The sequence below is a fragment of the Rousettus aegyptiacus genome, unplaced genomic scaffold (assembly GCF_014176215.1).
Source record: "Rousettus aegyptiacus isolate mRouAeg1 unplaced genomic scaffold, mRouAeg1.p scaffold_m13_p_15, whole genome shotgun sequence".
NCBI lineage: Eukaryota > Metazoa > Chordata > Mammalia > Chiroptera > Pteropodidae > Rousettus > Rousettus aegyptiacus.
In genome coordinates, this window is record NW_023416290.1 from 40,397,708 (window position 1) to 40,412,955 (window position 15,248).

Genomic DNA, 15,248 nt, shown 5'->3' on the forward strand with positions numbered 1-15,248 from the left:
AAAGGGGACTTTGGAGTCAAATATATATATTCTTTCGTTCATTAGCATATGGCTTTTCTCAGCATCGGTCTTATTCTTTATGAAATGCAGATAAAGTGGGACCGTTGTGAAGAAAATACAAGCACAGCGCCAGGTACGTAATAGGCATTTCATATACCTTATTGCTCTCCCTCCCTTTTATCTGCCTGTTCCTACCCCAGACTGGAATACCTTCCATTTTCATCTCATTTTCCTTGTTCTAAATAGAAAGATGTTAAGAAATACCGCACAGTCCACATCTAACGCAGACTCTCAGAGATTCTCAGAAAGTGAGGCTTACAACCACTCAGGGTCTCTCTTCCTCTGAGAGATTTTGCTATAATTGAGCCCTGAAGTCTAGTTCCACTAACCGGGACAGCTCAATGTTCCATCACTTTTTTTCTGCACTTCATGTGTTGGTGCCTCACTCTAACTTTGCTCTTAAAAGAAAGCACAGGCCTTGAGGGCTCATCCTACATCAGATTTGGGTCCAGAGCTCTGTCCAGTTTCCTCAAGAAGAGCCCCCATGCTTAGTATTTGGTGATGCTTAGTAATTCTACTAGAGAACTGGAGATGTCACAGAGAAAGGATCTGTCGTGTTATGCATGGAAGTATGCCATCCTGTACCTCCAGCTCTCATCCATACTCTTGTATCTTACCAACAGCAGTGCCAACTCATGACCCTGTCACATGCTGCCCTCCTGGAATATAGAGTCCAGTTTCCTGTCCTTTCGAATGTCTCATTCAAGAAAAAGTTCAATTTGACAAGTCTACTTTTGTCAGCACCCCTGGAATTGTAGTAAAAAATTTATTTTCAATTTCACTGGCTACTCCACACTTACAAATTCACACTTAAAAAATCTCGTATCACCATTTCTCTTTTAAACACTACTTCTTCCACAAGCATCACCAACTACAACCAAAGTTTTTCTCCTGTGAATCTCTGCTAATATTTTCATGGACATTTTTAATAAGAGCAGAGCCCAGAAAATTCTCCATAATTCTTGTCAGAATGGCTATTCTGAATGGAACATTTAAATACTGTACTTAACAGGTAGAGTTAAGAAACCAAGCATTAGCATCTTGTCAAGAAATCTCTTAAGTAATCCACAAGCAGGATGTGACCGTCCATGCCATCCCCACCATGAATCGCCACTCAGATTTTATTCACATATATTATACTTCAAGTGACTTTTGAGCTCATTCCAAGCCCTTTTCAGGCCCCATCATTCAATTTTTAAGCCCCACCAATGATCTCACTCCATGATATGAAGCACCGACATTGATTATAACTGTCTTTTAAAAATCGATGTCTAGACACTAAGTCAAAACAGAACAGAAAGATCTACAAGAGGAAAATCCCAGAGGCCCCAGTCAGTGTGGAAGCTTGGCTAAATTCAGATTTATATCATTGTCTAGTCAAAGTTATCCTTCATTTGGCTCAATTAATGTAACGAAATGCAAAGGGTCATTGATCACTTTGCTGAATGCCATCTGAGAGCAAAATATTCCCAGTAACAGAACACTTTGTTAAAACGCAGCATTGCAGGACATGGATGGGCTCCAAACACAGAATGTATTGTTACCCTTAAAGATGGCATCAGAATAGCACAGCAAACTGTTTAGAAAACATTTCTAGAAGAAAGTTCACTTCTGAAAAATGGGACTATTCCTGTCAGAGTATAAGAGCAAGAGCATTTTGCTAATTTAAAGAGCCCTAAATCTACACATACCTCTACAATTACAAAGGCATAATTGCAGAAAACTAAATATTTACTCAACACTTGTGAAAAATAAATATTTGCTTACTAATAATTCAACTGTGCATTAAGCACTTATTATATGGCAGGCATATGTACTAAGGGCTTCTCCAGATCATCTATGCAACAGAGATTCAATAAAAGCTTGTCGTGATTTACTTAGTTCATGAAGCCAAAATAGAGCTTTGATATTATAGAATAAGCGAGTGGGATCCAAAATTAATAATGAGCCTACTCATAAATTAAATTTACCTCCTGATGTTCTTAAAGATCATTGATTACAAAAGTTGCAAATATAATTTACTGTTGTGTTTGTTCCTATTTATATAGCTTTGCCTTTTTAGTACTAAGAAAGTTTTTTCACTATTTAAAATTGCCCTGAAAGTTAAATATTCTACTACTAAAAGACAGTCAAATGTTTGAATGGGCTCTGGTAACTTTCATCAAATATTTTTTGTCTGACCATTCCTTTTAAAAATTCTATAGATTTTCTTTAAATTGACCGTACTCCTTACAAAGGATTTCAGTATTTGGTTTCTTCTCAAAGTGATACTCCTATACTTTTTTATAACTCCATTTCTTCAACAATATTTCAGTTATAATGAACTTTAAAAGAGAAAATAGTAGTAGATTAAGAAGCCAAGGGCCTGGGTCTAGAGGTACACCATGTTCTTAGCTAGCTATAAGAAATTAAAATGAATCTAGTAATTTCTTCAGCACTTCAGGAAACTCCATCTCCTTTGTGAATGCAGCAATTAAGATGCTTCCTAGCAATCGTTGTGATTAAAAATTGAATCTATTTGCATGGTAAATCAGAACCTGAGGGATACATCACATCAGGTTTTATAATCCCCAAATAACAAATATTATGTTACCATTAGTAACATATAAGTTAGATTTTTCTAAGAATGTTAGAACTAGAGAATATCTTGAGAAGAATCCAGATTATACATTTACTGATTCTGGAAAATAAGGTTCAGACATAAGACCATGTGACCCCTCAGTCTCCTCAGAGTCGGAGATGGATTATGAAACCAAGACATTGGATGCCAATTCCAGCTCTTTCTGCTATACCCGCCACATTTTACCACTCACTAACAGAAGGACTATGCCACGGACTTTAGCTCCCCAGGGAGAATGTCTACTGAGACTTAGGACCGTGCATAAAATTTTTTCTGAAAAAAAATTGGAATCAAAAAAATCAGAATTTTTTTCTAACTCAGTATAAGAATCCCAACTAAATCTCCCAGAGAACTCAGTATCAATTAACTCCCTATGACTTCCCTATCAGACTAACAAACTAATCTCTGATAATTAATAAAAATGTCCTCAAACCCCATATAACCAAATCCTCATAAGTGACATGCTATTAATTGGACTATGATAAAAAAAAAAAAAGTTTCCATGTAATTTCTTTATTCCGTTTTATCATTTCACACTTTTAATTTTCTTGTTTGTTTGTTCCCTAGGAATTAGGTTGGTATGAAGGATTCCTATCTGCCTTGTTATGACTGTTATGTCAACTTTCTTTGTCCTAATCAGTACTTCCTAAACATAGTACTCCAATTTGGGGCAAAAAAATAAAGAATAACAAAAATAACAAAACACACATATAATGCCAGGGCTACCAATGTTTCCTGCCAACAATATTATTTTCTCCAAATATTTCATAAACATCATTTATAGCAACTAGAAGTCTTCAACTCACTACATATGTTGATTTTTATAATGATCTAGAAAGAAACCTAGACCTAGAGTCAAAAGACCTTAGTTAAAGGGGATCAGTTATATGGGATGGAAGGAAATTTAACTTTGGGTGGTGAACACACATGCAATATACATATGACATATCATTGAATTGTATACTTAAAACCTATATGATTTTATTAACCAATGTCACCTCAATAATTTTAATTAAAGAATAAATAAATAGACAGATAAATAAATAAATGAAAGGTGTATTCACTTGCCAAAAAAAAAAAGTAGCTATTAGCTTTCCGTAATAACTCATATTTAACAAAAATGATTCTATGTCAGGCCCTGTACATGACAATTAATTTATGTGCTATTATAGAGGTCATACAACAATCCTATGAAGTGGGGATTATTATCCCCATTTGACAGAAGACAAAATAGTCTCAGAGAGGCTATGGAGCTTTTCAAAGGTCACATGACTTGAAAATGATGGAGTTGGGATTTGAAACCAGGTCTGACTCACACATTCAGGTTACTTTTTCAATACCTCATACAAACCAAGCCCTTGAGACGTGCAGAACTGGAACTGCCATGATTGTGATGTAGGCAGCCTGTCAATAAATATGTTCTAAGACATATTGTGTGAAGCCCTAGACACCCTATATATTGGTGAGTGGGATGAAGAAGCTTAAAAACTATATTTTTGGACAGTGAATAAGAAAAAGTATTGTAAAGGAAGCCAAGACATTAGCAGCAGAGATGATGGTTTGTGAGGGATGCAAATTGGATGTTAATAAACACCCTGGTTGAGACCGAGAATAAAATTAACACTCAAAGCAAGAGCAAAAAAAAAATATGTATGCTAAATGCCACAGGGGAGTTATTTCATATTCCTCAGCTTGTCATTTCATATCTGCCAATACTTTTTTAAGTCCTTGACATTGCAGCCAAAGTAGAAAATAAATACACATCGCACCTAAAAAAAAAAAAAAGATTTTAGTTCAATAACTAGCTTTGCTACTTATATGTGAGCTGTGTGACCTTTTAGCTTTGCCTTTCTGAGCTCAGTTTTCATTTCCTCATCAATCAGGTGGGAATAATAGCAGCTGTCCTGCAGGTCTTACAGAGAGAGCAACACAAAATGGTTTAATTACAACACACGTGCTTTGTTAATTCCAAGAAGTTAAACAATTAACTGCTCTCAGGACACCATTCAGGATTCAGGATATTGACAAGAAAGGTGGCATTTTCTCCTGTGTTATCATGATCTCTTAGATCAAGTGTGGCTAAGGAAAAAGGGACAGAGGTCAAAAAAGTAATTTTGTGTATACGCTTGAGAAGAGGCCAACTCTGCCACTTTTGCCCTGGATGCTACTCCCTCTTCAAGAGAGTAGTTCCATTAATTATCACCTTTCTCTCTCTCCTGGATCACAATTTTTTTTCCCTCTCTATGGGACTGTTCCCTATTAAGACAAAGATGCTATAATATCTTCCATCTTTAAAAAAGGGAAATTGACTCTTCATTCCCCTCTGGTGACCTCTCTATTTCTCTACTCCCTTTTCCAGCAAAACCCTCAAAAGAAATGTTTGTAATTATCAACTACTTCTCTCATCTTCTCTTGACCCCACTCCAAATTGGCCTGTCTGATAAATGAATTTTTATTAGTATAAATAAGTAATAATTTACTCCAAAAATTACTCATTTCCTTTTACTCCTTTTTCTTGTTTAGTAGTTCTCCAATTTTTGAGAGAGGCCTAAGAATACATCCCAACTATTTTAGTTTAATGTTTACTCCATATCTTTCTTGAGTCCTGATGTATCTATAAAATTGCTTATATGCTTATTAGGTGTTATAGTAATAATTATCTCTCAGAACCATTTTAAAGATTACGTGTTTAATATTCACGAATACTTTATTGCTAAAAAGCAATATGTAATCCAGTGATTCTACTCCTAGGTATATGTCAAAGAAAAATAAAGACATCTATAAAAATTTGTACAAAAATGTTTATAGCAGTACTATTCATTATAGGCAAAAAGTGGAAACCACCCAATAAATGGATAAACAAAATGTGATCTATACATATGACGGAATATTATTTGGCAATAAAAAGAAATGAAGTACTGATACATGCCGCAACATGGATGAACCTTAAAAACATCATGCTATGTGAATGAAGCTAGGCATACACAAAAGACTACATGACTCCATTTATACGAGATGTTTGGAATAGGCAAATCTATGGAGACACAAAGTATATTAGAGGTCACCTAGGGCTGGGGAAAACAGGGGTGGAGAAATGGAGAGTAACTGCTAATGGATATGAGTTTCTATTCGGAGCGAGAAGATGTTCTAAAATTAGATAATAGTGAGCATTGTACAGCCCTGAGAATATACTAAAAAATCTTAAATTGTACATTTTAAGTGGGTGAATTTAATTATATGTAAACTGTGTCTCAATAAAACAATAAACAAGGTTATTGCCATCAGTCATAAGTCAAGTTGACAGCATGCACCCTTGATACGATGCATTGAGAATGGCACTTCACCTCTGTGGCTTTCCTCCCCCAAATCCATAACTTTATTCTAACCATAAAAAAAACATCAACCACAGTGAAATTGAGGGAAATTCTATAAAATGCCTAACCAGTTTTCCTCAAAGCTATCAAGGTCAGCAAAAAAAAAAAAGGAAGTTAGAGAAATTGTCACGACTCAAAGAAACTAAGATGCGATGACTAAATATAATTTGATATCCAGGAGAGCATCCCAGAACAGAAAAGGACACTAGGGAAAAACTAATAAAACCTGAATAAAGTGTGGTATTAACTTCATGTAAAAATGATCAGAATTGGTTTAGTAATAGTGACAAATACACTAATGTAAGGTATTAACAATAGGAGGACTTTATGAAAAATTAGGGTAAGTTATATGGAAATTGTATTATCTTTGCAACTTTTCTATTAATGTGACACTTTAAAAAAGCAATATACAAGTGTTAGTTAACAGTTTTAGAACTTGGAGTAAAAGTCCTAGTACTAGTAATGGGGACAGTAGTTAGTAATACGAGGTCCTCGACAGGTTAGAAAGAAGACCCTAGTTAGCCTCTGGCGTCTCATACACAGCACACACACGCAGAATTGAGCTGGTGCCCACTCAGGGAACCATAATCCCAACTTTAACAATCAGATGGAAATCTAGAGCAACAAATGAAGAAGACAAGCCAAGACTTATAGACACAAACAACATTTTAATGGTCACCAGAGGGAAGGGGGGGAGGGGGGAAAGCAGAAAAAGGCAAAGGGAGTCAAATAAATGGTGACAGAAGGAAATTTAACTTTGGTCAGTGAACACACAATGTAATATACATGTGATGTATTATTAAATTGTAAACTTGAAACCTACATAATTTTATTAACCAGTCACCCCAATAAATTTAATTTAGAAAATTAGAATGGAAGAAAATTCCCTAAATAGATTCTTTATATAGAAGTTTTGTAAAGATGGCAAAAGGATGAGTTATGAAGGACTGAATTCAGACTCTTATCACAACTGTATTCCAATATTCCACATAATTAAGTGAGGACTAAAATATATACAGTAATGCTTGATTTCAAAATTTCAAGCTGATTTTCACAAAAAAGATAACCTTTCACCAGGGTAGCCAAGGACAGAGGTTTGCCCAGCTCTTAGACCTTCCTGTTCCCACTCCACTCTTCTCCTTAACCATCTCTGCTGGCAATCTCTCTCTCTTTAAACACTGTATTTAAATCAACTGATTTTTATAGCTTCCTTTCCTTGCCTTCAATATATTCTACAATACTAGCTTCTACTTCCTGTTGACTAAAATGACTCTGCAGAGCTGACATTTTCAGAAAACACTGCCCTGCGGTTCTGTCTCCTTTGGCAACTGCATCTCTCCTGTTCTAACAACGGAAGGCCAAGTACCGTGCAGAGTGTGACATTCTCTCATCACATAAAGATGATGGCTTTGGTAATAGTTTCCACGAGCTTCCGAAAGAGAGAGAGAGAGCTCCACTTCTTTACCTGGTCTGCAGCTGGAACTTGCATACTAAATTACTTCTGGTCCTTGTGATATGCCCTGCTACTTCATGCCTCCTGATCATCACACACACCACATCTCTACAGGACCCCTCTTCTTACCTCTTTTTACCTTCAGATTTTGGCTTAGATGTTACTGAAATCAGAGAGCCCTCATTACCCACCCCTCAACCCTCTCAAGTCCAGATGTGGTGCTCTCATAGAACCCCAAATTTCCTCTGTCTCAGCATTTATCACATTGTATTATAACTGCCCATCAGATTATAAGGTACATTAAACCGTTTGCAATGGCTCCCTGGATCACCATCAAACCCTCAAGGGCCAGGACACTGACGGGTACACAGTAGGGACACAAATGAATCTCATAGTATAAATGGATAAATTCCTTTTCAGTCAGGTATATATCATAAGCTCATTTTCCTTCCATGATTGTATCACATTGTTACTCAAGGACGTTTATGTCCTGGGGGCAGAGGCTTCTGTAAAGAAGCCAGTCCTTTGTATCATTGCCTATCCTATGCATTGCCCCAGCAAAAATGGAAATGCTTAAAAATAATGGCCCAAAGATATTTTCAAATGTGCATTTTTGCCAGTTTATTTGGGATAAAGAATAACAACAGAAACAAAACGTTAGCAACCACTGTGGAATTAATTGGGTGTGAAAGACAATCTCCAGGACATTTTCTTTCTGGATCTTTGCTCTCTTATTGAGTAAGAGCTGTTAAAATCCAAGCTATGGCTACACTAGAAACTTGTGAACATTCCAGAAAGTGATTAAATTCGATCATAGATATTTGAAGTTAACTAAAAATAATTATGAGTGGGGTTAAATGTATTCTCCATCATTCCCCTGGAAATATATTTTCTTCTGGGTCAATCTTAGAAAATCATTACACTTATTTCATTTCACACCTCCTTAAATTTTTAAAAATATATTTCAAAAAAACCCCTGAAATGTATTAAAGATTCATTTTACAAATTAACCAATCTACATCTATAAGAAACTTTTAATACGAAAAAATAAAATATTTGCAGAAATTCTCTCATATTAAGTTGGAATACCAAAACCAGAAAAAAGATCATGGTTACATATTTTGAAATAATTCTTTCTATGCCTAAATTTATTCAACATTTACTGAGTACTATCTTGTGTCTCATACTGTATTAATGATCTGAAGGCTAGAGAAATGAATAAACTTGTCCCTGACTCAAAGAAGCTCACTGTCTATTGGAGAAATGGACAACTATAGCTCATTGCAGTGAAATGTTTGGGAGTGATGTCAAAGTATGGATGGGAAGGTTAGTATCTCATGGCAGAGATACTAACCTCGAAACAGGCTGTTCTTCTTTGAGACAACTAAAGTTGCTCTTTCACTGACATTAAGTGAAAAGAGATAGGTAGATAATAAATGTGGATTCAATATTTCATCTGACAATCATAGAGAAAAATATAAAGATAGATGAACTTCAACCTTTAAGTTCAGAAATTTAGCAGAAATAATTGTTTTGGGTTTATACTTAGCAATTAAATGTTTTGGCAACTATCATGGGGATAGCACAGTAGAAATCTCATCATTGAAATGCAAAAGAATTTCATAGAGAGAGCAAACTATAAAGGAAAGAGGATGAGCTTTGGCTTATGTAGACTTAGTTGAATTACTACTTTGTCACTTACTACTCATGTGTCTTTAGACAAATCACATACACTCTCTAAACCCTAATTTCTTCATATGCAAAACAGGGTTAATACAAACTTACATGTAGAGTGATTATAAGCATTAAATAGTATAATGTGTTCATATTCTCTGTGGTGGGGCATCATAAAGGACTCAAATGTGATGGTAGCAGTCTAACTGTAAATCAAGCCAGGGATCCCAATGTAGAATGCTTAGTCCTTGGCAAGGAATGGGAGGACGTTGGCAAATGCGAGGCAGCGAGCCGACGTCAGGGAACCTGGAGTACTAGGCAGGGAACAAAGGCAGGGGTGTGGGTGATGATGACGACAATAAAGAATAACTACTGTAGCTCCTTCCAAACCTCAGAATATTTACTCTTGAATTAAGCATTTGATTTCCTAGAACCAATTTGTTACTTACTCATAATTTTAGGTCCACTTAGGAAAAACCAGGCTTCAATTAACCTCTCCACAGGGTAGGTCTTCCTCATCACTAAAAGAACTCAGAACCCCTAACATGCTTAACCAGGTTTTACAGAAAGCGATGTGAAAAATCACACCCTCCCCCTGAGTAACTTCTCAGTGCCCCAGTGAGCAAACTATGAAATGTAACTATGCTATTTGCACTGAGTCAGAAAAGAAGCTCAGGGGACAGTGAGTGGGATAGTACGGGAGGGCAAGGGGAGCTTCCAGGAAGTGATGAAACAGCCTTGGAAGCAGAGGGAACACAGTAACTTGAGAGTAGGGAGATAGCTAATGGGTGCCCTTTAAGGAAGTAGTAGAGTCATTCAAAATGAGATAGTGGTGGTTCAAAAAGCGATAAAAGCAATATTGTGACCATAGATGAGAAGTCTAACAGCAACTGATATTTAGACAGCCTAGAAAGGTGGCAATTACTATAGACCCAGGACGAATGACAGCAAGAGAGTAAGTAGCATTATCCCCACAATTCAGAACTCCTGGGGAACTCTTACTTGGGGTGGAAGTGATATGGTTAAGGGTAAGACGGAGTCCCAGGGTCAGAAGAATAGGAGTGCTAGGGGAAAAAGGAGGTATACCACACGGGAGACCAAGATGGGTTCTACTACCAGGACTAAGCACAAGATTGGGAGCGGAACTTATAGTAGATACTAATGACAGAGTAGGCATCTAGATATGGGATCTTTATTTTCACACTAAAGGTGTTGTAAAGCCCTCTCTAAAAACAGGATCCCCTTCAATGCTGCAACAAAATAGAGGCTGCTGGTGGGGAGGCGGCTTCCCTGAAACAGCTGGAAGGTTAAGAGGGATGAGGGAGGAAGAAATAGTTCCTTCTTGGGTAGTTGTTAAGTTCAGAACATCTAGAAAGTACAGGCTGAGAAAGTTAAAATTTCTCAAACTCTGTGAGAGATTAAAGATAACTGAAAATGTATTTTAAAATGGGTACAGTGTTGCCCTTAAAGAAAAGCAGTTATTATCTCTCCCACCCAAAGATAATCACTGTGACAATTTTAATAGCTCTACCTATAGTTGAAATACTATGGTCTGTCTCTTTACATTGTCATCAGTCAAAGAGAATTTCTCTTGCATTTTAAAAATTCAAAGCTCTTACCACGTTCATTATTTTATTTTTTCAATATCTCTATGAAGTAAATGAAACAATATGAGCAGACGTATTTCCAGATGTAGAAATGGAAGTACAGATGAATGACTTTTAGTAAGGTCTTAAAACTACTTATAAAGTGAAAGCCAGATGATTTCACACTGAATCCAGGCCAATCCCCGGCCTTTCACTGAACACGGAGGTGAGTGAGAGAAGAATCTGCTAAATTATGCCCTTCCATAATCTCGCCCCTGGGTAATCTTGAGTATTAAACCTCATCCTATGTATTGCCCTAGCTCCTGGGCATCACTTGTACTTAGGATCACATTAAATTCTAGAGTTTGCTTTCTCTGGCTTCCATCTCCCTTTGGCCTGAAGGAAAGCTGTGCAGCAGGAAGGGCAGAAGCTTCAAATTCCACTGACTTGGATTCCAATTCTGGCTCTAAGACTCTATAACTCCCGCCAAAGTACTTAGGCGCATCTGTACCTCCATTTTCTAATTCGAATAATAGAGAACATAATACTTATTTTGGAGGATTGGAAGCTTTTTAAATGTGGTAACATATGTAAAGCACAGAGTATATTGTCTGTCACATAGACATTCCGTCACTATTGGCTTTTTACTTCAGATAATTTATCCTTTCAAACTATTATGTTTGTGTTACCTCATTTGATACAAAGGAGTAATACTGGCACTATTTCATAGACAAACTATAAGAAAGGTTATGATCATTTATCACAGACACTTTTGGTTCCCAGTGTCACATCACCTTAGCCAGACTACGATTTCAGCCATAGCTCCAGTAGATGGTTTCTGTGTGTAGAGAACATCCCACTTCAGGTGTCCACTGTCCCCTGACCATCTATCCTTTTCTTTGTCCCAAGGTTCTTTCTAAAGCCCCAGGAGTTTCCAGACAGAAGAATCCTGGAAGTGCAGGGCCATAAAGTTTCCAAGGGCATCTCTCCACAAAGGGGGGGTGTCAGCCAGTAGAAAAACACCTCAGCCTCTCTTCCTCTGAGCAGATAACCCTGAAGTGTCCTACTCGATCTGCAGTTGCCCACAGTGGGAGTCATCTCAATAACAAACACCCGGTCTGAGCTTCTCTTCCTCGATCGTACTCTTCTCTATACCCCGAATCTGGCGTCCTTGGACCATGTCCCAAATAAACTGCCTCCACTTAAGTCCTGGAAAACTAAAGGCTGGAGGAGCGGAGTTGTTTTTATTTCTTTTTTTTTCTTTTCTTTTCTTTTTTTCTTTTTGCTTTGCTTTATTTTCATTTGTGTTTGCACTACATTTCTCTCTATTTCTCTCTCCATAGGTCACCAAGATGCTTGCGGTGGTTGTAATTCTGTTTGCTCTTTTATGGATGCCCTACCGGACTCTTGTGGTTGTCAACTCATTTCTCTCCAGCCCTTTCCAAGAAAATTGGTTCTTACTCTTTTGCAGAATTTGCATTTATCTCAACAGTGCCATCAACCCAGTGATTTACAATCTCATGTCCCAGAAATTCCGAGCAGCCTTCAGAAAACTCTGCAACTGTAAGCAGAAACCAATGGAGAAACCCTCTAACTACAGTGTAGCTCTAAATTACAGCGTCATTAAAGAGTCAGATCATTTCAGCACAGAGCTTGATGATATCACTGTCACTGACACTTACTTGTCTGCCACAAAAGTGTCTTTCGATGATACCTGCTTAACTTCTGAAATAACCTTTAACCAAAGTTGATTTATGAATTAGAAGAAAATGTTCTACAAAGTAAATCTGTGCAGGTATCAGCCCAAGAAAGGAAAAGGCCAGCACTTCTGTATGAAGACAGGCAGATAAATTGTTTGCCAATGCTCTAACAAGTCCTGGCCCGAAATACTTTAACCCACGAGAATGATTCATATTTTCCTTCTAGTATCACAAAACTGGTATCACAAAAATGGAACAAGTCTGTGAAATAGCCAATGGGTGGAAACTAAAATGTAGCTCTTTTCATTTAATTTGAGAAATTCAGTTTATTTCAGGGGGTTATGAAGTTTAGATAAAATCTAGACATCGGTTTACATTATTCATAGTAACTCTATCAAATGTGATTTCCCAACTGCCCTCTAAATTATTATACATTTGCTAATTTTGCAACATGCAACTGTTTAAGTGTTTGCACTTAGCATTCAACAAAGTACAGTGCCATTTCATGACTATCTGAGACTATAAGGAAAAAAGGAAAAACATTTTATTTATTGAGTAAAAATGAAATTTCAGGCAAATAAGTTCACGATTTAAAAACAAAAACAAATGTCATAATGCTTATAAAATTCTGAGATGACTTTTATATCTTAGAAAGTGGATGGTCGTCATTTAACTTTAATGTAAAGTAAACCTCAAAATAGCCAAAATTACAAATTATGAGGAAATGCAGATTTAATTTTTAGATAAATCTAGCTCTTGCGAACTCTTTGAGCCTCTTAAATGACGGATAAGACATGAGAAATATTCAGATTAAAAAACTGTGAATAAACAAACTAATACACAATTAATATTGAATAGTATAGCCAAAAACAAAACCAAGTATTTAAAATAAGATTTTACTTTTTTCTTTGAAAGTTTAAGAAAGAAAAACCTTTTTGATCAAGCATTCTTGTATATAAACTACTGAGCCATGTCAAGTGAATAAATCCTTCAAACTGAATCTAGCTTAAGTTAGGAACATTCTTGAAAGCTTAAGTTATTAGAACTATTACACTTCCAGATAAAAACTCCCCATTGATCATTGTATATAGTCTGAGAATTTTAGCTTCTCCTTCTTTCCTGCCTGTTTATTTTATTTTTTCTGAATGCTAGTGATTTTTTTCTTACAGAGTCTAAATCAAAGCAGTGGAAAATTCCATTGGCTTTATTTTCAAAAGAGCTAAAATTGATTTCATCTCATAATCAATATCTCTTTATAGTTATGACTTAAACCTGCTATTTTATTCCTGTGATGATTAAAGAGATGTGACTGTGAATGTAGGATGTAGTATCTGGTCTTACTTTAATCTCTTTCAAATTCCTTTTGCCAATCAGCATTTCTAAGTGTATGAATTGCAGTTGATGATAGATTGGTAATAGCTGATTGTTAATGACTGGGTCAAAAGTAATGGCTACCTTTAAGTGTCTCATAGGCTGGAATTATCCCTCTCCAGTCTGTATCCTTTTTTGTGCATTTTTTCTGGATTCTAATCACTAAAGGTAATTACCACTCCCTACTTTCTTAATGAAGAATGTAGCATTCTATTTTGGAACCCCGGTTTTAAAAGGCTTGGAAGAGACTGCCATGTCGAACCTCATTCCAGAATGTGTTTCTATGAAAATTGGCCTCATCTACTCCAGGAAGACATTCTTATCCTGTCACTGTATCAATAAACAAATGCAAGCAAATATTTATAGGAAATACCCTAAAAGTCTACCTGCATGACATTAAGAAATCTGTTTTAACTGACTTTCATCCTGGATTAAATATTAATCTCAGAAACATATAGATAGAGCACTGGAGGGACCCAACCCCAAATCACACAAGCATGTGTGCAAGTGAACACAAACACATACGCACCTGTAAATAAATTGTTTGACAAAAGGTATTGGAATAGATTAGATTTTTTTATTCAGGAAAGGAACTGAGATCATGGAGCATCTAACTGTGTATAAGGCATGCTGGTATGTACCTAGTCAACATTATTGTCATTGTAGTATAGCTGCAATGTCTCCGATGACAAGACTAGGGGTCAGGGATCAATGCAGCTTCCCTAAATTGTGTAAATACTGAGGAGAGAAAAATGAAGAAAATCTCCCTTTTTTTCTTTTTCTTTCTTTTTTTTTTTCAAGCCAGCATGCTGATTAATATTCTTGTGGCCTGATAGCCTAAATAATAAAATATTTATATACTTGTGGGGTGGTAATATCAGATGCTGAAAAAAATTACATTTAGCCTTACATGGTATGCACAGAAAACAGTATATATTTCCCACCTTTGGAAATTTAATATATGAGCTCAATTTTTCCATTTTAATTTTTAAAGTTATTTGCTAATAATATGTCAGTTTTAGACCACATGAGAAATTCAAAGAACCTAGTTTCGATGTTTCAACTCTAAAACAAATAACATTATGAAATTAAATGTACTCATGCAATGTCCAACAGATATTTGGGTTTACGCAGAAAAGACATAACTTTTTAAAGTATTCTTTCTTACACTGTACTAAATCATAAAGTATTTCCATAAAGAATCAAAACTTAATCTACTATCAAATGAAAAATAAAGAACTAGATTAAAAATTGCTAATGAAGTGAAGTAATATTAGTAAGAGCCTCCCTTAGTAAAATTTCTTGAGTTTTATTACTTCTAATTTCATTAATGGCTGAGTGTCTTTGGTTAGATCTTGCACCTGAGGTAATTAGGTAAAGGTCACAGATCCCAAATAAAACAAGCAAACA

The 15,248-nt window shown here is 36.1% G+C and overlaps 1 protein-coding gene across 1 annotated transcript in view; it reads left to right on the forward strand.

Annotated features, from left to right (window-relative positions):
• Positions 1 to 14,572, forward strand: part of TRHR (thyrotropin releasing hormone receptor) — a 37,211-nt gene extending 22,639 nt beyond the window's left edge. The window contains exon 3 of the mRNA XM_016158970.2: positions 12,111 to 14,572. Within this exon, the coding sequence (XP_016014456.2) occupies positions 12,111 to 12,518 (408 nt within the window). The 3' untranslated portion in view covers positions 12,519 to 14,572. The remainder of the gene's footprint in view (positions 1 to 12,110) is intronic.
• Positions 14,573 to 15,248: the final 676 nt, after the last annotated feature.